Source organism: Aotus nancymaae, unplaced genomic scaffold (genome assembly GCF_030222135.1).
Source record: "Aotus nancymaae isolate 86718 unplaced genomic scaffold, 86718_ANA_hifiasm-v0.15.2.pri h1tg000089l, whole genome shotgun sequence".
NCBI classification, from domain to species: domain Eukaryota; kingdom Metazoa; phylum Chordata; class Mammalia; order Primates; family Aotidae; genus Aotus; species Aotus nancymaae.
Window position 1 is genome coordinate 8,282,790 of NW_026988504.1, and position 25,736 is coordinate 8,308,525.

Below are 25,736 nucleotides of genomic sequence, written 5' to 3' on the forward strand. Positions count from 1 at the left end.
CCCTCCCTTCAGTGTACACCATCCTCCAAGCCAAAGACCCCTCCTAGGAACACGCTGGCTTGCCATTTCTCGCTTTCTACCTATAAGGCGTCCAAGGCCAGAGGACAAAACTCCCAAGGAAGACACGGAGGCTGGAGGGTTTGGCGGAACCAGCTGAATTTCTGAAAGTGTTTCCTTACAATGGTGGTACCTGGCTCAGGGATGGGCAGGGGTAGCCAAACCCTCCCCCTGCCGCCCAGTTCTCTGAGGGTGAGAGTAGGAACAAAAGTTTAAGGCTGAGGCCAATGGTCATGCCCTGGATGCAACAACCAGGAAAATCATGTTAATCAAGGAAACAAAAATTCCTCTAGACTCTGCAAAAATACTGCAGCCTTTAAACAACAAAAATCAAATGAAAACGAGATACGTTCTGTTTTAAGGTGAAAAAAAAAAAAGATACATCAGCCACAGCTCTCAGGATAATGGATGCCCTGTCCACTGCGAGCTGCAGTTGCTGCAGTCAGAGTTCTTTGATCAGCCCTGAACCCAGTTATCACATGGGGGTGGAAGGGAAGGTGCCCTTTCACCCGGTCCCATGATTCTGGCTTGGTGTAGGTCCCAGTGATGTCCCAGGCTGGGTGGCAAAGGGACACCTGGTAGGATGAGGCACTCAGTGAGGAGGAGGGAGGCAGAGTCTGCTTTCTGATTAGGGGAGGACAGGAACACATTCACCTTCCCTAAGGTAAGGGAAGAACATAGTTCTCTAGAAAAATCATTTGTCAAGAAAGGGGATGTGGGTGCTGATTTGTATGTCGATTCAGGGGAGTAACTGGGGAGAAGGAAAAAGGTGGGGTGGAAGGCTGGCTCGGCCCTGCCAGTCACTGGGAGTCTGGCAGCAGGCGCTCAGAGGTTGCTGAAGAGTTCGTTTTTCTTGCTCCAGTCCATCTGCGGGGCCCGTTTGCTGCTGCGCTTCTGGTGGGCCCTCTCTTTGGCCATGGCCAGGGAGATGTTGAAATCCAGGATGGGGTCAGAGGAGGAGGTAGACAAGGGCACTGTGGAATCCCGTTTTGGGGGGCTGTCTTGGGAATTCAGCTGTAGAGAGATGGGGGGCAGGAAGTTGGAAGTTAGTCCCTCATTAGGTTCCCTGGTCCTCAGCCTCAATGAGGTGGCTCCCTTGGGGCAATGCCCAGGGAAGCCAGGTCACAAGAACAGAATGCGGCTCAGCATGTGACTTCAAAGGCAGGCTGGTGTGCCAGGAACAAGTGGGGCCTGGGAATCGGCTTCCTGTAACCCAGTTGCCACCCCCCACATGGCTGGCCTACCTCCTCGCTGGTGTCACTGGAGGCGGTTCTCACCAGGGCTGGCCTGGGGCTCTCTGAGGCTGCCTCTGCCAGGGCTTCACGACTGTTCTCCTGGCAGAGAGGAGAGGGGTGTGGGTTGTCAGAGGGTGTGGTGAGGGGGTCCTGAGGAGGGAGGGAGCTCCTGGGGAAGTAGGGGCCTCAGTCTGAGAAGAGGCAGTGCTGATGCCCTGACCCCACCCCCGATTCCCACTGCCTGAGCCTGCTGGGGCTCCTTTTCACATTCCTTCGAGGATCAGAGGGCAGCCTGGTTCTCCTTCGTAGGCTGGAGGGATGCAGACCATCATGGGATTGGCTGAACTGCTCCCTCTCCCTGGCCCTCTCCGAGGTGACCTTTAGGTACTGACTTGCCTGTTGGGCCAATGACCAGGGAGGGGTTTCTTGGAATGTGGGGACACTGGGGGCCTCTTTGCTTGGCATGGGGAACCCATGTGGTGCTCCCTGAATCTCCTGTGGTCCACCTGACTGTTCCCCTGGATTTGACCCCAGGAACCCTGAAACCCTAACCTTGAAGCAGCAAAGGAGGGCTTTGAAGGAAGAAGGTGGATGGAAAGTTCTAGATCTGAAGTTGAGGTGACAGAAGGTTTAGACCTGGGTCCAAGGACCCTACCCCTTGCAAAGTACCCTGGCAGGAGCTCTTAGGGAAGGGGAACCTTTGAGCAGACCCCGAAACGAGTTCCTGTTCTGTGGTCTGACTCTGAATTGTCCTGTCCCAGAGTGCAGGCTTTGGCTGGGGTGTCAGCTTGGCACCCAGCCCCTTCCTGGGTTCTTCCATGGCTTCAGCTGGCACCCAGCCCCACCATCTCTTCCCCAGCCTCACCCCCTTCCCTTCTACCCAGGGAAGGGGGGAGGATGGGGCTTTGTTCTTCCAACCCAGACTGGAAGTAGCAGGGGCCCGGCTGCCCGCGGCCAGACACTGAAGCTCTGTTCTTGGGGGGAAGAATGGCCCCTTCTGTATGGTGGGGAGTTGGAGGCGGGGGCTTGTCACCCAGGATGGCGGGCTGCAGAGGCGCCCAGCCAGCCCTCTCCCTCCTGACAGCTTGGGCTCCAGGCAGAGGCCAAGAGGGTTCTGGCAGTTCTATAGCTTGGAGTTGAGGAAGGAGCTGGTACTGGGGATCCTGAGGTTTCGGCCTTAGCCAGATGGCTATCCTGCCAACCACAGCACCTTCTGACCCATGTCCTGCACCCCCAGGATTGAGATCCAGAGAAACAGGGGACCCACCCTTACCTTCTGTATCTCCCCATTGGTGAAGGGCTCAGGCAGGGGACCTAGGTGAAGGACAGAGCAGAGGTAAGTCCAGAATGGGGATGGAATGGAGCATGGAGGAGGCGGGGATTGGGTTCGGGCAGATAATTAGTTCTTGTCACTTAGGTCAACATCTGAAATTTTTTGACTACAACCCACTATGAGTACATTTGCCTTATTATTTATTAATAATTTTTTTGGTAGCGATGGGGCCTTACTATGTTGTGTAGGCTGGTCTCAAATGCCTAGGCTCAAGCAGTCCTCCCACCTTGGCCTCCCAGTGTTGAGATTACAGGTGTGAGCAAATGTCTGGCCTATGTTTGCCATTTTGAAGACTTGGCACACACAAAGATTTTGTGTAACAAAAGTTTCACAAAACAATACCCTTACTACAGTGCTCTTTGTTATTTTTAATTTCATTTCATTAAAAAAAAGAAAAAAAATTCTGGGCCAGACGCAGTGGCTCACGCCTGTAATCCTAGCACTTTGGGAGGCCGAGGAAGGTGGATCACTTGAGGTCAGGACTTTGAGACCAGCCTGGCCAACTTGGTGAAACCCTGTCTCTATTAAAAATACAAAAAGAAAATTTGCCAGGTGTGGTGGCGCGCGCCTGTAGTCCCAGCTACTTAGGAGGCTGAGCGGGGAGAATTGTTTGAACCTGGGAGGCGGAGGTTGCAGTGAGCCAAGATTGCACCATTGCATTGCAGCCTGGACAGCACAGCAAGACTCAGGCAAAAAAAAAAAAAAAAAAGGCTGGTCTCTATCTATTAAATTGACCTTATGAGGCACTGATGGGTCACAAGGTGTTTAAAAAATGAATTGTCCCGGATGGGGATGCAATTCCAGGATGGCTGCCTAATGGGAACTCCTACCTGGGAAGCTTGTTAAAAGTACAGATTCCAGGCCAGGCATGGCAGCTCATGCTTATAATCCCAGCACTTTGGGAGGCTGAGGTGGGTGGATCACCTGAGGTCAGGAGTTCAAGACCAGCCTGGTCAACATGGTGAAACCCGTCTCTACTAAAATACAAAAAATTAGCTGGGCGTGGTAGCACACACCTGTAATCCCAGCTACTTGGGAGGCTGAGGCAGGAGAATTGCTTGAACCTGGGAGGGAGAGGTTGCAGTGAGCTGAGATGGAGCCATTGCACTCTAGCCTGGGCAACAGAGTGAGACTCTGTCTCAAAAAAAAAAAAAAAAAAAAGTGAAAAGAAAATTAAATCCCAACTCTTATTGGCCAATCAGGAAATGAAGGGGGAGGAGAAGGCTCAAGGGGTGTGTGCGGGGTGTCACCTCCCCTAGCCAGTGGGAAACCTGGAGGGGTCAGAGGGAGACAGGTCTGGAGTCACCTTCACTGGGCTCATTCAGGGTAGGGGTCCCACATGGCTTCAGGAGTGGCTGTTCCATCTCCAGGGACTGGTCAGCCTAGGTGGGCTTCTTCTGAACTCTTGGCTTAAAATTCATGGTCATCTTTTCCCTTGTCCCTGGTCCAGGACACAGGGACGCTTACTGTCCCCTCCCTATCAGCTCACAGTGGTCAGGGTGAAACCCTGGCAGCCGGAGGGGGGCATTCCTCCCTATGGAGAGAATGAGGATGCCATCCGACACTGGGGAGGAGACCACTCCCAGGCCTCTTCCTCTTCAGGTCCTTTGGCCAGAGGCTGCAGCCCCTCCAGCCAGAGACAGGCAGAGAGGGAGGAATGCCTGAGGGGCCAATTACCTGCGGGGTGAAGGGGTGGGGGAAGGGTGCTGGAGGAAGCAGGGGACAGTATCTCAGGAGCCGAGTGGAATCCAGATTTCAGCTGTGTCTTCCTCGTACCAGATCCCTAGGAGCAAGGCTGGGGCTTCTCTGGGCCCTAGTCTCCCCCCTTCACCGGAGAAGGGGATTCTCTGAGTTTCCATAAACTTGGGAGACAAGGGTAAGGCAGTGCCCCACCTCCCATGCCCAGAGCCAGCTAGGGACTTCCAGGGGCCATCCCTTCTTAGTCTAGGAGCCTCCAGGCCTTAGATTAGGAGACAGGGACAGGGCCTCCCCAGTGGGTTTTTCCAGCTGGGGATCGGAGTCTGCAGCAGGACCTTTGTGTGAACGCCCTTTTACACAGACAATCTTGAGTCTCCGTGCACACTGCAAAGTCCCAAGAGGTTCCACCCTCAGTATGGCCCAGTGAACACCCTCTGCCCCCTCCAGGGAGCCATCTTCCCAGGGAGAAAGTCCAGACCAGGGAGCAGAGCACTGCTTAACCCCTCCCTGCCCTGGTACAGAAGCCCTGCCCTGTTTGGCTCTGGCCTGGGCAGGGGGAGGCGCCAGGCCTGGCAGTGTGATGGGGGATGGGGAGGGCAGGGGCCCAGGGGCTGAAGGGTGACGCACTACTCTCTAGAGCCAGCAAGGCTGAGTTTCCAAGACAACCTGAGGAGGGAGGGGAGGCACTGGGCCCCTGTCACTGGACTCTGATCTGACCAAGCAAAGGCTGGAGGCCTCCCCAGAGTTAACCCTTTCCTCATATCGACACTGCTTTGAAAGTTTGCTGGTGGAGGCAGAATTGGGGGCTCAGGCCTCCCTTTGGGGCTGCAGCTTTGGCCGGGAATCAGAAGCTCTGTCGTCCCTCTGACTGTCCTCGTGCCAGCTGACCCTGTCACAAGCCATCCTCAGAAACCCACTGCCACTCCCTAGACTAGGCCCATGCTCCCCCAGCCCACACCTCTAGGTCTCTCCTGAAGGAGAGGGAGGGAGCACCCACACTGGGAAGCTGCCCACCCCTCGCATGGGACCCAGCAAAGTCTTAGCCCTGGCTCACATCCATGACTTGCGGGCCTCTAGCCAGCATCCCCACCCGGCTTACCATTCAGGTGCTCCTGAGATGGAGTCACTTTGCATTTCTTGAAGAACTCGTCGGTTTCCCTGTCCACCACCAGCAGCTTGGTCTCGTCCCCACCAGCTCTGATGGCGGACACCACGTCCCCATGCTGCTTCCCCTCCATGCAGACCCCGTTCACCTGCAGGGCGGGGTCGGGGAGGTGTTACGGGCATGGGCCTTGGTTCTGGGCCAGGTAGGTGGAGGAGGGCTGGGTAGGGTCAGAGGGGCACCTTGGTTCTCAACCAGTTTGCAGTTCACAACCTGGGAATACCGACCCCCACCATGTCTGCAGAGTTCTGGACTAGGCCAGGGGTCCTCCCATTTGCCAATCAGCTGGGGAGGCAGGACACATGGGAAAGGCCAACGAAAATATCCGGACGAGACTAAACAAACACAGCTGGGAGAGACGGGATGGGAGAGATGGGATGGAAGCGAGCTGGGAGGCTGGGTGGGGCAGCCTGGGTAAGGACTTGCTGTCCGACTTCCCTCTCTGGGCGTTGGTTTTCTCATGTGTAAAATGAGAAGTCTTGGGAGAGCTGATCTCCAGCTCTAAGGTTCTAAGACTGTGATTCTGGGACCTGCCTGAGCATTTGGTTCACATTTCCTCTCCCAGGAGCACAGTGCCAGTGCACTGAATGAGTGAGTCTTAAAAGTCTAAAAGCCTAACTCGGGGCTGGGCACGGTGCCTCTCACCTGTAAGCCCAGCACTTTGGGAGGCTGAGGCGGGCGGATCTCCTGAGGTCGGGAGTTTGAGATCAGCCTGACCAACATGGAGAAACCCTGTCTCTACTAAAAATACAAAAAAAAATTAGCCAGGCATGGTTGCGCATGCCTGTAATCCCAGCTACTTGGGAGGCTCAGACAGGAAATTGCTTGAACCCGGGAGGCGGAGATGGCAGTGATCCCAGGTTGCACCACTGCACTCCAGCCTGGGCAACAAGATCGAGAATTCGTCTCAAAAAAAAAAAAAAAAAAAAAATGCAAAAATTAGCTGGGTGTGGTGGTGGGCACCTGTAATCTCATTTATTCAGGAGGCTGAGGCAGGAGAATCACTTGAACCCAGGTGGTAGAGGTTGCAGTGAGCTGAGATAGCACCATTGCATTCCAGCCTGGACAACAGAGTGAGACCCCATCTTAAAAAAATTAAAAAATAGATATGTAACTACAAAAATAAAAGCCTAACTTGGGAGTGGGGTTTTGTTACTGCTACCCCCATCTGTGTGCCTGGCAGCAGGGAAGCTCTGGAGGTGGCCCCAGACATCTCCCTGATCGATGGGTGAATCATAGGTGCCGAGTGTGTCTGCTTGGCAAGGAGGAGCCCAGGGGAGAGTGAGGGTAAGAAAGAAGTCAGTCATTCCATCTGTCTGTCCATCTATCCGTCCATCTATCCATCTACCACCCTACCTTCCCTCCTATTCACCCATCCACCCAGCAGCTCCAGGTTGGCTGTGCCCATGGGTTAATGATGGTATGATGGCTGCCCCCGGCACTGCTGCTCTGCAGGGGGCGGGGGCGGTCAGATAGGAAGAGGGCGAGAAGCATCACCTCCACAATGCGGTCCTGGGCCCGGAGCCCTGAAGCTTCAGCTGGGGAGTCTGCGTCCACTGACCGGATGAACTGGCCTGGCTTGGACTTGTCACTGTGCAGGTTGAAGCCGTAGCCATTGGGGCCCTTCTTCATGGTACAGAGCCGAGGCCGAAGCTCTCGCTGTGGGGACAAGGGAGGGTCCATGGCTATTCCACGATGCCCCCGGTTCTGCCTTCCCTGTCCTCTGCCTGACCCCATCTCCCCCACCAAGGAGGGCTTGCAAGGATGCAAATGTGCTTAGATCTTACAAAGCAATCTGAGAGGGTTTTGGCCCAGGACTCAAAAGACTTGTTTGGACACCCAGCACTGCAGCAAACTGCTTAGGTGACATGGGTAAAACACTGCTTTGTCCAAGCCTCAATTTCCTCTTCTGGCAAATGAGGGGTGGGACCAGGTTAGCTCTCACATGCCTGCCCCTCTGACAGTCTAAGGTGAATCACATGCTGTGTTGATCAAACCCTTATCCCTCCCCATTGGTGGCTCAGTCTGTCCCTCCTGGAGAGAAGGCAGAGTGTGGCACCCCTGTCAGCCTGGCTGGGGACCTGGGGCATGTGACTGAGGACCCCCAGCCCCTTTGTACCCCGTTCTCTGCAGCAGGGAAGGAAGAGGCAGGTGTTTACTGAAAGCTGGCCAGTGTGTTTACAGTAAAGCCTTTCCCCATATACACGAATTCCTTCTCACCCCCACCAAGCCAAATGGCCCAGCCAAAAGGGAGCCAGAAGGAGCAGATAACCAAAATCCTGTTGTGTGGCACAGCAAGGGGATGTGGATAAGACAGGGGACCATCCTCAGGTGTTCTAGGACCCCCACCCGCTGCCACCACCCGGGGGGCAGAGGTGGCAATGAAAGCATAGAGACCCCAGAGATGGAGGAGCCTGAATGGGGAGGGGACCGAGAAGAGCAGGGCTGGGCTAACGGGAACCCAGGGTGGCCTGGAGGGTGGGACCTACTAAAAGGGCATATGTGGATTTCTTTTGGGCACTCAGACTCAGCTGAAAACAGTTTGGCCGAAGCCTGTGCCCAAGGACTATGCTGTGCCCAAGTCCCTGTCCCTGTCCCCCTCCTCCAGGCCTGGTGCAGGGCCACTGACTGCTGTCCAGCCTGTTGGCCCTGGGTTATCACTCAGCACATCAGGCAATGAACAGTGGATAGTCAAGGCCCGGAGCCAGGTTCCGGCTCCTCTGCTTAGGAGCTGTGTGACCTGGGACAAGTTATTTATGGATCATTCTGACTGCCATCTGCCTCCCAGGGTTGCTGTGAGGCCCAATGAGGTAACTGAATGAAACCTTTTCTAATTGTAAAAACTCTGTGCACACCCAGACTTTCCCATTGTTGTGAATACTGATGAATAGTCATAGGAAGCTGGGAGTGAGATTCTGGTGGGGTGGGGGCATGTGTGCCAGGCTGCTCTGAAACCCAAATCCCCAGCTGGGAGTGGAGAGAGCCGGGAGGGGTGAGAAGGCATGCACGGGAGGGCTTATGGGCCTCTGCCCCAACTTGCCAGCCCCAGGAGGCTGCTACCATCTGCAGGAGACTCAATCCCTAGCCTTTCCGTCTCTGGGGGTGGTTAAAGGGTGACTTTGCCTTCCTTTAAGAGCTTGGGCAGGTCTTTCTTGCTTGTGTTTCATACCCAAATCCAGGCTCCAGGGCCCCTCACCCCAACAACGAAGGCAGTTAAGTGAGTGGTAAAAAAATGAGTGGCTCACAGAGGCACAGGAACCCCAAAGTCAGGCTGAATGAAGCCTCCCCTTGCCCCGTTCTCCCCTGGCCCATCCCCTGCCTCACTACAAGGCCCACTTCCAGCTTGTTCCGTTGTCACCTGCCCCAGGCTCACCCCTGGCACTCCCATAGCCCTACGGGATCTTGTTCCGGGAGTAAGTGAGGTTCTTCTCCCCTAGAGCTAATCCCTCCACAAAGCTCCAAGCCAGAACCAGGCCCTCCCCTGGGCCGTCTAGGTGAGCAGAAACAGGTCTGACCAGTTGCCGTCACCAGGACAGGCGCAGCTTTTTGCCTCAGCCAGACCGAGCTGCAGGACCTGGCCTGACACCCTGAGAAAGTGTGGGGCGGTGAAATCTCAGGACAGGCAGGGGGCAGCTCCAGTGACCTCCTCCAACCTCCCTCCACAGTCCCCATGCTCCCCAAAACCTTCCCATGGCAACCTGGCTGGGGCTTGCCAGCTGTTCTTGAGATGGGGAAACTGAGGCTCAGAGATATTAAGCCCACTGCCCGACATCACACAGCCAGGACTCCAACTCTGGTCTCTGACTTGGAGCCTGTCCTCCTTCCACCACACTGCAGGGTGCTCCTTAAGCATCCAAGTCCAGAATGGGGCAACCCACTGGGAGGTGAGGTCCCAGCAGAAGTTGGGCAGTGGAGGGCAGACGGGGACTCTCTCCAGGGCACTGGCTACAGCCTCTGCTGGAGGTGGGCTGGGAGCTGAAGAAACCACAGCCTTCCTTCTGGGTGCTCAGGGCTTCTCGAAGCTGGAACTACAGCCTGAGCTGGGGGATGAAGCCTAGCATGGGTGACAGGGCAGGGGCACGCCTGGGCTGGGGACAGGCAGCTCCCGGCACCCACCCCTGTACCCCCCCTCCTGGGTGGTAGGGCAGCACTGTGCTAGCTGCCTTTGGGATGCCCTGGCCCTGGTCTCTGTGCTGTGGGCTTCCCTTACTGATCCTCACCCTAGTATACCTCACCTGGTGACACATGGTGCCAAAGCTCCAAGTCGTGCAGTTCAAGGGGAAACAGTGGACCCAGCCTGAGGGGCTCAGGTGCCCTCTGTTCCCTTCCCCTGCACTGGGACCTGCTCCACTGCTCTGTCTACATGTGGCTCTGTGGTGGCTCCAGGACCTGAGGGTGGCTGGACAAGGAGATGGGAAGCCCCAAGTAGGCCCCAACAGCATTTAGACAGCTCCAGTGCACCTGCAGAGCCTCCTGCCCAAGTCCCTAGAGACTCCCTCCCCTCACATGGGGAGGGGGATTCCCACTCTCCCAGGGAGACCAGCCTTGTTCCTCCTCACCCCTCCCCTAGCAGGAGCCTCCCAGCTGTCTCCAGGAGGTGTCAGTGCCAGCTGCTGAGTCAGCCCATCAAACCAGCCCATCCCAGCCTGGGTGGAGGCTGGGGCTGGCAACAGGAGTCCCTTGGGGCAGGCCCCCTGGGGATCTGTGGGGCCTGGCCAGGCCCAGCACTGAGAGGAGACGATGGGGAGGGGCGGGGCACCTGGCCCAGCACAGCCACCATTGCTCCTGGACCCTCACCCCGAAGCTGGGGCAGGGTTGGGTTCTGCCTCTGGGGAAAGGGGGCAAATGGGAGTGATGTTCAGGCACGCTGAGCTTGGTGTGTGGCCCCCAGGAGCTCAGGAGGAGCCAGCTACAGGGGGACCCAGAGCATGTTGGGAGGAGGAGAAACAAAAGGAACACAGCTCCAGTGAGTTCCAGAGGGCAAGTGGGACCTCCAGTGACAACAGCCCGGGAGACCCAAGCTCGAGACAAAATCAGGATCTGCTCAGAGAGGAGATGGCAGAGAGCCAGAATCGACAGAAGGGAACAGGAGGCCACAGCAGCCTGCGGGCAGCATAGCTGGGCTGGGGTGACCCAGGGCTAGACAGGCTGGGGACTCTCACTTTCACACAATGCTGACTGGCTTTCCAGAAAAGACCCTGCCGGGAGAGCTGCCCTCACACGCTTCTCTTGGGGCCTCCTCCACCCTCACGCTGCCTCCCTTCAGCTGTCCTCCCCCAGGGACACTTGCCCCACCCCAAGTGGCCTCCCCATCACCTCCACCCACGCAGTCCAGGGAGCGGATGGCGGGCACGGAATTCAATAGGCGCCACCAGCAGCCACCTGGAAAGCTGGGGAAAGATGATACCCTAATCCCAGTGACCGTCTCTGGGGAGCAGGCCCAGGCCCGCTCCCTGCTCCTCCTTCCTCCCTTCGGGGAGAGCTGCAGGCGCCTGGGGGCCAACACCCCATAGGGCCTAGCCCCTCCCTGGCTGATGCTATGGTGATGGGCCCTACGGAAACAGCCAGCCTGCTTCCTTCAAGCCAGCCAGCTAGGGTCCCCGGAGGAAAGGGGCTGGAGAAATAGGAAGACCCCCAGGGTGTCCAGGGGAACAACAGAGGTAACCCCACCTCTCAAGACTGCCCCTCCCCCAGCCCAGGACTCCTGTTTTTGCAAATAAGACCAGTGCCCTGCTGCCCAATACAGGAATATCAGCCCCAACAAGAGGATGGAAGGGGGCAGGGTGGTGGGAGCAGGAAGGAGTCCTGGCTATTTTTGGGGTCTGGGGTGTGTGTGGCAGGACTACGTTGGAGGGTAAGAGCCACAGCTGCTGTGGGAGGCAGCTCAGTTTGTTCCACAGATTCTGGAGACAAGGCTGGGCCTAGTGCTGGCTCTTCAAGGAAGCCAGGATGAAGACGGCTTGCCTTGCCTAGGGTGCTGCGTGACGGGCAGCCTGGGGCAGTGGGAAGTGCTGAGGGGCTCCGAGCACTCAGCCAGTGTCCACACCTCTAGGCAGAAGGTGTCGTCTCCTTACCCTAAGTGAGGTACCATGGGCTTGGCTGCCACTGGCCCCCTGCCCAGTGGCCCTGATGTCATCTCATTTTACCCTATGGGACCCCCTTCCACCCCCACAGCCCTCCAGGTCTGTGCAGGCAGCGGGGAATGTGCACGCCTCCATTTACAAAAAAGGTCACTCACCATTCCTAGCCCTTGATCTCCGCCTTCCTATTTCTCAGTGGGAAGAGCTTTCCCTGGAGTCTGGTAGGGTGGGAGCCAGGAGGGAGACATAAACTAAAGTGAGGGCTGCTGGTCTGACAGACACCCCGGGACTCAGGGGTCCTGAACCAGGTTCTCCCTCTGGCTAGTAACCTCTTCTCCCTGTGCCAGCCATGGAGACCCACAGGGGCAGGAGGGGGCAGAGTCTGGCTCACGTCTCCCCAGGGCTGGGCAAGCCTGGGATGGAGCAGGCTGGTACCTGGGCTGCGGCCTGGCTGGACACCATCCAGGGCCGGCTGCCCCATGCCTTCCCTTCTGCATCCCTCCTCATCCCTCCCCCTCCCAGAAGTTTGTGGATTTAACGCCTAGGAGCTGTCCCAAGAGGCTACATAAGCTCAAGAAATCGGGGCTCAACGCTGAAGTAACAAATAGCAGCTGCCATTTACTGAACACCTACTGCATGCCAAACACGGAGCTAAGGGCTTTAGATGTATTTTCTTAAGGAGCCAGTTATAGTCCTACAAGGAAGGTATTATTGCTAGCATTTCACAGAAAAGGAAAACCTAGCTTCAAGAAGCTGGAGTCAGTTGCTCGAGTACACATGGCTGACAGGCAAAGGCAGGATTTGAGCTCAGATTCAGAGCAGTGCTGTCCAGTAGATATATAATGCCAGCCATGTGTGGAATGTAGGATTTTCTAGTCATCACATTAAAAAAGGAAAAATAGGGTCAGGAGCGGTGCCTCACGCCTGTAATCCCAGCAGTTTGGGAGGCTGAGGCGGGCGGATCATGAGGTCAGGAGTTCAAGACCAGACTGGCCAGCATGGTGAAACCCCATCTCTAGCTAGGCATGGTGGCTCGTGCCTGTAATCCCAGCTACTTGGGAGGCCGAGGTAGGAGAATTGCTTGAATTGGGACCCGGGAGGCAGAGGTTGCAGTGAGCTGATATTGTGCCACTGCACTCCAGCCTGGGCTACAGCAGAGTGAGACTACATCTCAAAGAAAAAAAAAGGAAAAATAGGTCAGGTGTGGTAGCTCATGCCTGTAATCCCAGCATATTGGGAGGCTAAGGCAGGCAGATCACTTGAGGTCAGGAGTTCAAGACCAGCCTGGTCAACATGGTGAAACCCTGTCTCTACATTAAAAAAAAAAAAAAAAAAAAGGCCAGGCGCAGTGACTCACACCTGTAATCCAAGTGGAGGTGTGGGAGGCCAAGGCAGGCAGATTGCCTGAGCTCAGGAGTTCGAGACCAGCCTAAGCAAAATGGTGAAACCCTGTCTCTACTAACATACAAAAAAATTAGCCAGGCATGGTGGCTTGCACCTGTAGTCCCAGCTACTCAGGAGGCTGAGGCAGGAGAATTGCAAGAACCTGGGAGGTGGAGGCTGCAGTGAGCCGAGACGGCACCACTGCACTCCAGCCTGGGTGACAGAGGGAGACTCCGTCTCAAAAAAAAAAAAAAATTAGCTGGGCGTGGTGATATGCACCTACAGTTCCAGCTACTCCGGAAGCTGAGGCAGAAGAATCACTTGAAGCTGGGAGATGGAGGTTGCAGTGAGACTGCACCACTGCACTCCAGGCTAGGTGAAAGGGTGAGAGTCTGTCTCCAAAAAAAAAAAAAAAAAAAGCAATAATAGCCAGGTGCAGTGGCTCACGCCTATAATCCCAGCACTTTGGGAGGCTGAGGTGGGCAGATCACAAGTTCAGGAGTTTGAGACCAGCCTGACTAACATGGTGAAACCGTCTCTAGTAAAAATACAAAAATTAGCCAGGCGTGGTGGCGGACCTCTGTAATCCCCGATACTCAGGAGCCTGAGGCAGGAGAATTGCTTGAACCTGGGAGGCGTAGGTTGCAGTGAGCCGAGACCGCACCACTGCACTCCAGCCTGGATGACAGATCGAAACTCCATGTCAAAAAAGAAAGAAAAGGGAAAATAATAGAATTTAATATTTTACTTAACATAATGTATCCAAAATATTATCACTTCAACGTGGAATCCATTTTTAGCAATTGAGCTATTGTACATCCTTTTATTTGTACTATGGCTTCAAAATTTGGTGTGCATTTTGCATGTGGACTAGCACACCTCGAGTGCCTGGAGCCTCAGGAAGCTGGTGGCTACTGCCCAGACAGCACAGACCTAGAGGTCTCACTCCCAGCCACTGTGCTGCCTGAGACTGCCCCAAACACACTCCTCTAAATCTCCACGGCCATTGCTGTTCCCCTGACCTTAACACAGGGAGAAGCTGCAGCGTTTGTCTCGGAGAATTCAGAGTTCTCAAGCACCCAGCAGTGAGTGGGACCTGAACCTGGCCAGTGTTTTCTGTGTGTTCCCACACCACCCCAAGATGACCTGGACCTCAGGGAGTCTGGATCACTCTTGTGCTTTTCTAGGGCGCAGGAACCTAAACATTGCCTCGGAGTCCAGGGACGTGGTGAGTTGTCCTACCATGAGGGGAAGGCTTCAGTCAACAGTCAAGACCACCCTCAAGGGGGGCTCTCTGTGCAGGTTCTGGGGGGTGAGGGTGGGGTAGATACTTAGTTACCAGATTCTAGATTGAACTATCACATCACGTGAGAAGGTCTGGGGCAGGAGCCTGCTCCTTCTGGGCTGAGGCACTGCAAGGATGCCCTGCTGGGGACAGGAGCACCTGAAAGCCCTGGACCCTTACAGGAAGCCGGTTCAAGCAGCCCGAATTTATGCCTCTGTGATGGTCCAGCTGTGGCTCAGAATATAATGGGCAGAAACACCTGGCAGAGTCAGGCATCAAGCACAGACTACTCATGTGGCCAAATGGATGTGCAGGCATTAGAGTCAGAGGGCTGGGTTCCAAGACACAACCCTGTGCTGTCTGGGAAGAGTCACTAGCTGAGAGTCCCGGGACCCGCCATGGCCACCTTAACTGATCAAGCCTCAGCCTCCATAGGCAGGGGATGGGGCCAGTATCTGGCTCACTGGTGGTCATGTGGATTAAATGAGACAGACAGGGTTAGTACTTAGCACATTGCTAGACACAAATACTAACTATCATGTATTGAACACTTACTGTCAACCTACAAAATGGAGAAAACAATAGCTAATTTGTCTGGGGGCATCAATGAAATGTGTATCAGCTGGGTGCAGTGGCTCATGCCTGTATTCCCAGCACTGTGGGAGGCCAAGGCAGGCAGATTATCTGAGGTCAGGAGTTCGAAATCAGCCTGGCCAATGTGGTGAAACTCTGTCTCTACTAAAAATACAAAAATTAGCAGGGTGTGGTGGTAGGTGCCTGTAATCCCAGCTACACGGGAGGCTGAGGTTGTAGTGAGCCAACATCGCACCACTGCACTCCAGCCTGGGCCACAGAGCGAGACTCTGTTTCACGAAAAAAAAAAAAAAAAAAAAAGAAATGCATATCAATAACTTTATGTCATAGGCAGAGCGCCTAAAGGCAAACTACAAACCTGAGTTTCCTTCCAGGTAGGGCCACTCTATCTTAGAGCAACAGAAGCAGAGGAACATTTATTATTGGAGTCTAGAGCTCTGGTTTCCTTCTATAAAGAGCACTGCAACACCAACAAGACCTCGGCTGAGTTTCTTATTTCTTTTTTTGGAGACCGAGTCCCACTTTGTTGTCCAGGGTGGAATGCAGTGGTGTGATCTCCGCTCACTGCAACCTCCACCTCCCAGGTTCAAGTAATTCTCCTGCCTCAGCCTCCAGAGTAGCTGGGATTACAGGTGTCCGCCACCACGCCTGGCTATAGTTTTGTATTTTCAGTAGAGACGCGGTTTCGCTGTGTTGGCCAGGCTGGTTTCAAACTCCTCACCTCAGGTGATCCGTCCACCTCGGCCTCCCAAAGTGCTGGGATTACCGGTGTGAGCCACCATGCCAGCTTGAGTTTCTTATTTCTTTAATTCCCTGCCCCACTTTCCCAAGGACCACTGAGATGGAAACTCTGGGAAAGGGGAGAAGGACCCCATTTAGACATGTGGAGTTTCTTGAGAAGGAAGTCCCCGTTCACCCTCTCCCCTCCGCCAACCTTTATCTTTGGTAGAGACAAGATCTCACTATGTTGCCCAGGCTGGTCTCAGTCTCAAACTCCTGGGCTCAAGTGATCCTCCCACCTCAGCCTCCTAAAGTGCTGGGGTTATTGGCACAAGTCACCGCACCTGGCCAGGAAGCCCCTCTGTAACTCCAAGATAATCATCTCCAGAATTAGTGAGTTCACAGGAGCCTGAAGGTGAGAACCAGGGGCTACACTGTTTTGCCAGCAAAGGAGATCCCAACACACAATTACATACCCTGTCCATTTCAAATACAAACACCCTGCAGCTCAATCTCTGTTCTGCCCTACCAGACCTCCAACTTGGTTGGTGTAGAAAAGCCTGCCCACCCTAGGAAAGAGGTTGATGACCCTTGGCTAACTGTGCACACCCACCCACCTTGCTCCCTGGGGTGCCTGCATTCTGTCTCTGGGATCAGGGTCAGGGCTGGCAGCAGCCACCTTAAGCTGGGCACTTTCATTTACACACCTGTCATGTCATTGAATCTTCCCAATAACCCTGCGGGCAGTGCCTTTCGCAGAGGTGGAGGCTGAGGCTTGCAAGGAAAAATGAGCTCCCAGGATCCTAGAGCCAGCGCACGGCAGAGCTGGGATTCAAACACTGATTTGGCTGACCCCAAAGACCAGACTTTTGGCTTTCTAGTTTCCAAATGGAAGCTGCTAGCAGGCAAGAAAGAGGAGTGGGTAGGTTCTACCTGGATCTCCAATCTCTGGGTGGGGTGGGATGAGTTGAATGAGGACAAAGATCCCTGACAGTTGTTATATATTCATTCCTTAATTCAAAAACTGTTTTTGAGAGCCTCCCTACCGTGTGCCAAGCACAGCGCTGGGGATAGAAGCACAAATAGGCCACAGTTGATGCTCTTGGGCTTACCATGTAGTGGAGAAAAAGGACACAAACAGATGATTAAAATATCGTGTGTTCAGAGCGATAAAAGATGTAAGGACAAAGAGGAGGCAGAGGCTGAAGCTGGCAGATCACCTGAGCCCAGGAGTTCAAGACCGGCCAGGGCAACATGGCGAAACCCCATCTCTACAAAGAATTTAAAAATGAGCTGGGCATAGCGGTGCATGCCTGTAGTCCCCAGCTACTAGGGAGGCTGAGGTGGGAGAATTGCTTGAGCCCTGGAGGTCCAGGCTGCAGTGAGGCAAGATTGCCACACCAGTCCAGCCTGGGTGGAATCTGTCTCAAAAAAAAAAGTAAAGGAATGGAAGTGCTAACTCTGCCTACTGGATTAAGGACAGGCTCCCTGGGAGGGGACAGGAATGTCAGGGTGTGAAGACTCAGAGGCTGGAGGGGAATTCGGACTCTGGGTGTGGTTTCAGGGGTCGGAGGCAGTGGTGAGAACAGGCTGCCAGATGGAGAAGGGCCATGGAACAGTATAGAACTCTTAAAAAAAACAAAAAACAAAAATTTAATAGAGACAGGGTCTCGTCATGTTGCCCAGGCTGGTCTCAAACTCCTGGGCTCAGGCAATCCTCCCACTTCAGCCTTCCAAAGTGCTGGGATTGCAGGTGTGAGCCACCACACCTGGTTACAACATATCATTCTTCATCAACAGTGACCATCGATTGGGCACTGACTGAGTGGGTGCCAGGCTTGCCCACAGTGGCACTTGCCCAGTTAGGCAGGCTGACCCAGTGCTAGCTGCCCCAGGAGAGGTGTGCAATGATCACTGTGAAATATGTATTTATTCCAAAACCAACTGCAAAGGCCGGCTGAACCTAGGCACTGAGCTGCTTGCTTTACACACAGCCTCGTGCAATTCTGAGGTAGCTGCCATCACCCCCAACTTACACAAGAGGAAACGGAGGCTTGCAAAGTGAAGTAACTTGGCTCCACACATTCCAACTAGTACAGCTGAGCTGGCTTAGGCCTGGCCCGCCGGCACTACACACTCAGGCTCAAGGGTTTAGGCCTCATCCTGTGACTGGTGGTGAATGGGGGGAGGAGGGCTTTAAGTGGGGCAGCGCCACGGCGGGTATTGCTGCTCCTCTCTCCCCATGGGGCATGTGGGGAAGGCCATGTGCAAAGCTGGTGGGCAGAGCTGGAGAGTCACTTCCACCTCCTTAGGCCTAGACTCCCCAGCGGGATGGCCAGTGCTACAGGCACTCCTCAGCCTCTGTCCTGAGTGGTTCTGGACACAGCTGGTCTTCCCAACAAGAGGCCACCCAGCCAACGACTCTCTATGCCACACTTTTCCATTGAGATATTCACTTAAGAGCTGATCAAGATAAGGAAACGGCCCCACCTTGCACACAAATTCAAACAAAAACAAACTGCCAAACCTCAATTTGATGCTTTATGTAGGAAAGGGATGCGTTTTAGAAAAAAGAACTCTTACAATGTTTGTTAACATTTTTTGCAATAACTGCATGGGCCACCTGCAAGCTCAACACACAGAACGGTGGGATTTTCTGCTAGAGGGACTCAGTGGTGCTGACTGTGAGTCAGTTTGAAGGAGCTGGGATTCAAATGCCTGGGCATGACGGAGTGCAGCTCAGCATTGAGTAAGGGGCTTGAGTACTTCACATCATTTCTAAAGTTCTAGAGAAGGCAGGCATCACATCATCTAATGCCTCCACCTCACAGACAGGAGAACCAGAACTCAGAAATCCTGGGACTTGGCTGGTGGTAGTGTCCCCAGGATCTGCTGGTGGCTCTCCTCTCATCTCCTAGTCTAAGGAAGTACACACAAATGTAGGTGTCCCTCCAAAACCTGCAAGGATCGGATTCTGTGCTCGCCCAGGAAGCTCAAAGCCGCTGCTTTTGAGTGTGTGTGCTACGCCAAGCCTCCACAGTAGCCTCCCAGGCCCTCTGGCACCCAGCAGCATAACCAAAAGGGCAAAGGGAGGAGCTGAACGAGACTGCAACTTGTAGTAGGGGTGGGGGTATTTGTGAGTGCCAAAGTCCAAAAAAAAAAAAAAAAAAAAAAAAGACTGTCAAATCGATCGATGGACTCAGCACAAAGTTCACACTGGATTTCTGCCTGGGATTGGAGATCATTGGCCCCAACCTCTGGTGTCAACCCCTTGCTCCGGTGCTCCGATCCCTTCCCCCTCCCCTTGCCAGTGCCAGCTTAGCAGGGGCAGGAAGTGGGAGCCTGGTGGCCCTGGCATTCCCAGCACCCAGCTCTAGCCGGACAGGTCTCTGGTGACCTCACTTCCACCTAACCAGTTGATCCCCTAGGGCTTCGCCTTCCACCTTAATGCTGAACTGTGCGGTCTCTCTGTCCACGGAGGATCCTCCTGGCCCCACGGACACTCCCACCACACACTGCCACCAGGGAGAGCTGGTGCAAGCTGAAGGGGCCCTGGGAGGCTCAGGCCCTGCCTTCCGCAGTGTGCGCCCGAAGCTTCCCCACTCCACTCTCTGGGGACAGGAGGCTCAGCACAACTCCTGTTTTGCCAGCTGCCCCTCCTGCAGCTGATCCAAACTGGGATCCCATGGGCAAACACCAAACATGGGCAAAAAGCAACCGGCCTGCTGGCTGTGTGGGCACCAGAGTGAGCGTGGCAAGGCCAGGGCAAGACCACCGGCTCGCCATGTGCCTCAGGAGCTCTCTCCCCTCCCCCCAGCCATCTTCCCCTTCTTCCAAGGTCTTCCCCCTCCCCTCCCTGATACAGGCGCTTACTCCTCACATTCCTGAGTCGTAAATCCTCCTGGGTGGCAGAACCACCACTCAGAGATGCCTTGGCTCCTCCTCCCGCCAAGCACCCCCACACCGCCCTGAGATGGTGGGGCTTTCTCTCCCTTGGAAGTTACACCGGACTCCGGGAGGATGAAGTCCAGCAGGGCTGAAGTTGATGGCACACACAGGCGGGCTGCGGGAGGGCCTCCTCGCGCCGGGGCTCCGCACAGAAGGAGGAAGCCTATTCCTCTAGCTTTTGAAGTAGGGGTGGTGGACGAAGCTGGCACCTCTGAGGCGGAGAGTCCTTCCTCCCGAGCCCATCTGCGGACTGGGGTGAACGAGGAGAGGGCGCCAGGGAGGCGCAGGATTGGGCGATTACGAGCAGACACTCACAGACCTGAGGGAAGGGGGACTGGGTTCCCCTGCGCCGCCCTCTCAAAGGCCAGGGAACAAGAGGTGCAGGTGGCAAAGGCGCTCAGGCTCCCAGCACAGCCAGGGAAGGAGAGGAGGTCGCGGGACGCAGCCCCAGGCCTGCCTAGGATCTACCGGGGCGCCTGATCGGCGGGCGGAAGCGGTCTCCCCCTCGCAGCTAGAGTTTCAGAAAGACGACGGCGGGCGCGGGGCTGGACGGCGGGGGAGCCTGGGTCCCTCCCGATCCCCCTCCCACACCATTCCAGTCGGAGCCGCCCGGGGCCGGCTTACCTGCTCCGGGTGGCTCTTGTCGGCCTCGCTAGGCTCATTTTCGTTGCCAGCCCCCTGTGCCTCGGCGGCGGCCGGCGGCTCAGCCTGCCCCGGCGCTTCCTGGGTGCGCAGCAGCTCCTCGCGGACCTGGACGCCGAGCTTCTGCAGCTGCTCGTCCGTCTCGGGGTCGACCACCAGCAGGCGCACGGCGTTGAGCGCGGCGCGGATACGGCTCACCACCTGCTGGTGGGTCTCCTTCTCCACGTTCTCGCCGTTCACCTCCACCAGCCGGTCCCCGGCCAGCAGCCCCGCCTTCTCGGCCGGCGAGCCGGGCTCCACCAGCCGGATGTACTGGCCCACCTTGCCCTTCTCGCCGTGCAGGTGGAAGCCGTAGCCGTTCGGACCCTTCTCCAGGCAGCAGAGCCGGGGCAGGGGCGCCCCGGCCGCCGCGTCCGCGCTCATTTCGCCCTGCGACGGCTCAGCTGAGCCACTCGGGGTTCCGTTGGGGACGGGAAGGCTCAGTCCTTCTTCCCGCCCAGAGAACCGGGAGCGCGGCAGGGAAGCCCAGCGCCGCGGGACAGGCGAAACGAGCAGGTGTCCCGGGAACCGCCGTCCGCCGCGAGTCTTGAGGTAAAAAGAGAGGAGCGCGGACCAATCCCCGCCCCGCGCGGCGTCTGAGTTTTCCAGAGCCCGCCCAGGCTCCTTACCCCGGGGGCGGGACCACGCAGAGGGTGTGGCACTCCGCGAGCCAATCGGAGGCCGTGGGCCGGGGCGCTGCGGCCGGGTGAACGGCGCCGGCCAATGGAAACGCGCGGGGCGGGGCCTGTGCTCGGCGCGGAGCCCAGTGGCGGGCGAAGACAGAGCGCTCAGGAAGTGGAAGTGTTTGTTGCCGAGCGGCCAGCGCTGGGGCGGCAGGGGCGGGGCCCGCTCAGTTCTCGGTTCTGGGCGGTGGGGCCCGCCGGCTCCGGCCTGGTTTCCTCTACCTGTGGCGGGGAGTGAGGAGAGGCCCTCGGGTAAAGGACCCTAACTTTTTTTTCTTGTTTTTTTTTTTGAGACGGAGTTTTGCTCTGTCGCCAGGCTGGAGTGCAGTCGCGCGATCTCGGCTCACTGCAACCTCCGCCTCCTGGATTCAAGCGATTCTCCTGCCTCAGCCTCCCGAGTAGCTGGATTTACAGGCGCCCGCCACCACGCCCGGCTATTTGTATTTTTAGTAGAGACCGAGTTTCGCCGTGTTGGCCAGGCTGGTTTCAAACTCCTCACCTTTGGTGATCCGCCCACCTCGGCCTCCCAAAGTGCTGGGATTACCGGTGTGAGCCACTGCACTGGCCAACGTTTTAACAGCCTTTAGCCAACGCATGTGTGCAGCTCCGCTTAAGGGGGAGCAGCTCCGCTTAAGGGGGAGCAGCTCCGCTTAAGGGGGAGCGGCTGTTGCCTCGGCAACCGCTCCTGCAGGGCAGCGAGGGCCAGGCAGTCTTGAGAATTAAGACTGAGGACCTCCTCGGACCCTACAGAATTGTTTGAATAACATTTTTCCGTTTGTGGGAACCCTGGGAGCCCTTTGCACTGTCCCAGGGCTCGCATAGAGGAGTGCAGGTTCTGATTCCTGCTTGGGAAGGTGCAGAGGTGCGGACTCCGTGGAGAGCCTGGGACCTCGAGGGGCAACTCACTGAAGACAGGACACCTAGGGCAATGGCGTGGGCTTTGGTGTCAGCGTTTGGCTAGGGGAGAGGCAGAACAGACTCAGGTAATCAACCTCTGGGTACACTCCACAGGGAACAGAGCCTTGGTTTTTTTTTTTCAACAGAGAAAGAAAAATGATTAGGACTGTAAGATAAGCCTTCTAGCTCCCTCTTGCCAAAGAGAGGCTGGTCACAGAGGTAGGGAGACAGTCCGTTAAGGGGGAGCTGACCCTCAGGACAGACACTGAGGAAGGAGGATGGAATGATTTTGGCAGTGAATGACAATTCCGTCAACAGGACACCCCTCCCACACTCACTTCAAAGAAACGGTGGACGGGATGTGCTTTCCAAAATACTGCAATTTAATTCTGAAAAACTCAAATGCAAGAGGCCCAGAGCTGTCTAGGTGATTGGATCTCCTGCAACCTGTCTTGGGCCCCAGAAGAGACTGGCAATGTCAGGCTCCTCCCTGCTGTGCCTGGGAGAGGCCACGGAGAACTTCCTTATCGGGCCCAAACTGGAGCTGCTGACTGCTGAGAGCAAGATTTCTGCCTTGAAAGCAAATGCAGTAGCCTCAGAAATGTGCAGCACATACTTCTTCCTCCCTATTTCCCCCTCCCCAGACCTACAGAGCTGCAGAAAAGGTGCCTGTAGGTCATGACCTCATGTCTCCTGTCCACTTCCGATGGCAGGGGTCAGGGCTTTGGGAGACATGTGACCAAGGAGGCCACAGGAACTCCTTGCTACCCCTCTCTCTACCCCAGACGTACCCACATGGGCTTGCTTTACACATACTGCATTGGTTTAATTCATTCATGGGTGACCTCCCACCCCCTAACCTGACTCAGTAGGAGGGGAGGTAAAGCAGTTTAGGCCCTGTTATCTGTTTGAGAAGTTAAAAAAAAAGGTGGCCAGGCATGGTGGCTCACGCCTGTAATCCTAGCACTTTGGGAGGCCGAGGTGGGCGGATTGCCTGAGCTCAGGAGTTTGAGACCAGCCTGGGCAACATGGTGAAACCCCATCTCTACTAAAAGAAAAAATTAGCCAGGCGTGGTGGCATGTGCCTGTAGTCCCAGCTACTTGGGAGGCTGAGGCAGGAAAATTGCTTGAAGCTGGGAGCTGTGATCGCGCCACTGCACTCCAGCCTGGGCAACAGAGTGAGACAAGTCTCCAAAAAAAAAAAAAAAAAGGCATGGGTGGTCAGGGAGGAGACAGAGCTTGGGTTTAAACGGATGAATGTCAGGTGGGGTTTGCTGAGTTTCATCTCCCACCAGCTCCAGGAGCCAGGGATTTCTCTTTTTGTTCACAACACATTCCAAACCTAGGAAAGGGATTTCTCCTTATCTGGCTCTTAACCCAAGAAAGCTAAACACTTCAGCTGTTTGAAGAAATCGCCTGTGGAGCTGCATGCCTGCCAAAGGATTGGGATAAGAAGAAACATCTAGGCTGGGCGTGGTGGCTCCTGCCTGTAATCCCACCCTAGCAGGCAGGTCGCTTGAGCTCAGGAGTTCAAGACTAGCTTAGGCAACATGGCAAAACCTCGTGACTACAAAAAATACAGAAATCAGCCAGGCGTTGTGCACACCAGTAATCCCAGCTACTTGGGAGGCTGAGATGGGAGGATCGCTTGAGCCCCAGGGGACAGAGGTTGCAGTGGGCAGAGACTGCACCACTGCACCCCAACCTGGGCGACAGAGCAAGACTCCATCTCAAAAAAATAAAAAGCAAAAGTGTTTTCCTAGTTCTGACCTGAGGTTTTTAGGGGCACAGGCAGAAAGGTAGCTAAGCCAGGGGTTCAGCAGGGAGGGGCTTCCCCAGGATCTGAGGTCCAGAGAACAGGATCCTGGAACCAGTATTTCCAGGTGCCCCAATGTGCTTGTGTGCTGGAGAAAGGGGGCACGCCTCCAGGGGGTTGTTAGTAAGGCCAGAGGTCGCCAGCCAGACCCTAGTCTCTGCTCTTTGGCTTCCCCCTCCCATCTCCAGTATCTCTCAACGTCCCTGAGGCTTTGGTCTCCCTCACAGCACAAAGGCTCACGTATTTGGGGGATGTGGCGCAGATAAGCTCCTGGAGAGCAGGAGCCAGTGAAGGCTGTGGTCAGCTCAGCCTCTCTCCAGCTGAACTGAGGGTGTGGTGGAGTCATCACCTGCCCTCACCCCCAAAGTGCATCTGTGTCCCCTGGGGCGGAGCTGGGGCCATAACATCACCACCTTTGTTATGTCTAGGAGGGAGGCCCAGCCCCCCCAAGTCCTAGAAAGCAAAAGGGGCACCAGGTCCCAGCCTTGGTTTTCTGGGCATCCAGGTGCTTTTTTTGGCACTAAATTATGTACTATTAAAATAAAAGCTAAGTGTTTTACCCTCCCCTTGGATGGGGAGACCACAGGAACTCAAGCAGGAGCTGGAGTACCGCTCGCTGGCAGGAACGGGCTGTGCACTGGGTCCTCCATCTTTCTCCCCATTGGCTCAGGCGCTCGGAATAAGCCAGGCCTGCGGGGGATGGCTGCATCCCCTGGGCCTCTGGAGCCTCCTCTCTGCCCCTTGGGATTCACATGAAGGAGCAGCAGCTGGAGCGCTTCTTCTGGGACTCCACATAGTCTCGGATCTGGAAGCTGGGCTCATCCGCTGACTGCCCGGCCCGGTATTTCAGCTCCCTTGAAGAAAAAGCAATGGGCTGGGCTGGGCCCGGCTGGGGTGAGGAGCTGAGCAGCCCCCTTCCCCCTCCCCATGGTCCAGAGCAAATGGACCTCAGCCTGCAGAATGCAGGTGTGTCCAGGGGCGGGGCCCTGCTGGATTCCTGGAGGGTGCCGCCCTGCCCTGCACAGTTCCCTTCCCTGCTCAGCTCTCACTTGGCGATGGCCAGAAAGGCTAACTCCACGTTCATGCCCGTCTTGGCGCTGGTCTCCAGAAAGGGAACTCCGTACTCCTGCCCGGGAGAGTGTGTCCTCAGGGCCAGCCTCGGGCTGCCCCCACCCTTCACCCTGTCCCACAGACAGTCACTTACCCTGGCCAGGGTCTCTCCGTCCTCCGAACGGATCACTCTTTCGCTGCTCATATCAGCCTGTCAAGCCCAAATGGGTCACTCAGGGGAAGGAGGCGTCCGCCCCAGCCGGACCATATTTTGCCCCAGGCATAGGCACTGCCTGCCCTCTGCTGGTGGCTCAAGGCACTGCGGGCAGATGTGATTGGCTTGGGGCCAGGGTTTCTGCCCAATTTGCTACCAGCCTTGGGATCTCACCCTTGGTAAAGGGTGTGGTGACCCAGTCTTGGAAGGGGACAGCAGTTGGGACTAACCCTTTGCAGTCTTAGCCCCTGACCTAGGACCCTGTTCACTCTGCTCTGAGGGGGCTGAGAAGTGGGTGTCCCTTGCTTTCTCAGACAGCAAGTTGGACTTTCCAGAGCTTTAAAGGGGGCAGGTGGGCTGGGCAGAAGCCTCCAGATATGTCTGACCTCCGAGCTGGAGCCTGCAGAGTCCTTTTCAGGAACGATGCCTAGACAACTGTTCTTGGGTGGTTATGATGCTGGCCAGGGCTGAGGAAGTGCAGGGCTGGGCTGACCCTGCCCTGGAGCCACTCACCTTGTTGCCTAGCAGCATGATCACCACATCCCTCTGGGCATACTCATGAATCTCAGTAAGCCAGGCCTGTGGGAGAGGCATACTGAGACTGGCATTCTCCTCCCGCCGCCCCTTCCTTCTTCTGCCCAGTTTAACTATCCCCAGTTACTCACTACCTTGAACATGATGCCCTGTGGATTCTCTCATCTGTACCTTTGTTCTGGCCTGTCCAGGCCTGGATGGCCTTCCTTGTGGCTCACACAATGGCTTCTCCCTCCCCATTTCATGCTGTGCAACTAACAGTTCTGTGGAAGATCCAGCTGTATGGAGACCTTATCTAACAAATCAGTTGATTGTCACCAGTGATTTCTTGGTGTGTCCTCTTGAAGATTCTAAGACCACATAAGG

General features: G+C 55.8%; 2 protein-coding genes across 5 annotated transcripts in view; both read right to left on the bottom strand.

Annotated features, from left to right (window-relative positions):
* Window positions 1-139: 139 nt before the first annotated feature.
* Window positions 140-20,688, bottom strand: NHERF1 (NHERF family PDZ scaffold protein 1). Its single transcript, XM_012453756.3, has 6 exons — window positions 20,120-20,688; window positions 6,983-7,144; window positions 5,423-5,576; window positions 2,566-2,606; window positions 1,302-1,391; window positions 140-1,071 (listed from the first exon to the last, which is right to left on the bottom strand). Exons 1-6 carry the CDS (start codon window positions 20,558-20,560, stop codon window positions 883-885), a joined length of 1,077 nt encoding a protein of 358 aa, XP_012309179.1. The 5' UTR covers window positions 20,561-20,688; the 3' UTR covers window positions 140-882.
* Window positions 20,689-22,118: 1,430 nt separating this feature from the next.
* Window positions 22,119-25,736, bottom strand: part of RAB37 (RAB37, member RAS oncogene family) — a 72,072-nt gene continuing 68,454 nt past the window's right edge. For all 4 annotated transcript variants that reach the window (XM_064369496.1, XM_064369494.1, XM_012447083.3 and 1 more), the window contains 4 exons: window positions 25,350-25,415; window positions 24,777-24,833; window positions 24,622-24,698; window positions 22,119-24,426 (listed from right to left, as the gene is read on the bottom strand). In XM_064369496.1, coding sequence (XP_064225566.1) covers window positions 24,321-24,426; window positions 24,622-24,698; window positions 24,777-24,833; window positions 25,350-25,415 — 306 coding nt within the window. In that variant the 3' untranslated portion in view covers window positions 22,119-24,320. The remainder of the gene's footprint in view (window positions 24,427-24,621; window positions 24,699-24,776; window positions 24,834-25,349; window positions 25,416-25,736) is intronic.

What these genes read in the sequence shown, in the direction of transcription:
- NHERF1 (XM_012453756.3), bottom strand. Translation starts at nt 20,560, where the DNA reads ATGAGCGCGGACGCGGCGGCCGGGGCGCCCCTGCCCCGGCTCTGCTGC. An exon ending in CCCAGGACCGCATTGTGGAG is followed by an intron (nt 5,577 to 6,982) that starts GTGATGCTTCTC and finishes CCCGCCCTGCAG; the next exon opens with GTGAACGGGGTCTGCATGGA. An exon ending in CCAGTGACACCAGCGAGGAG is followed by an intron (nt 1,072 to 1,301) that starts GTAGGCCAGCCA and finishes ATCTCTCTACAG; the next exon opens with CTGAATTCCCAAGACAGCCC.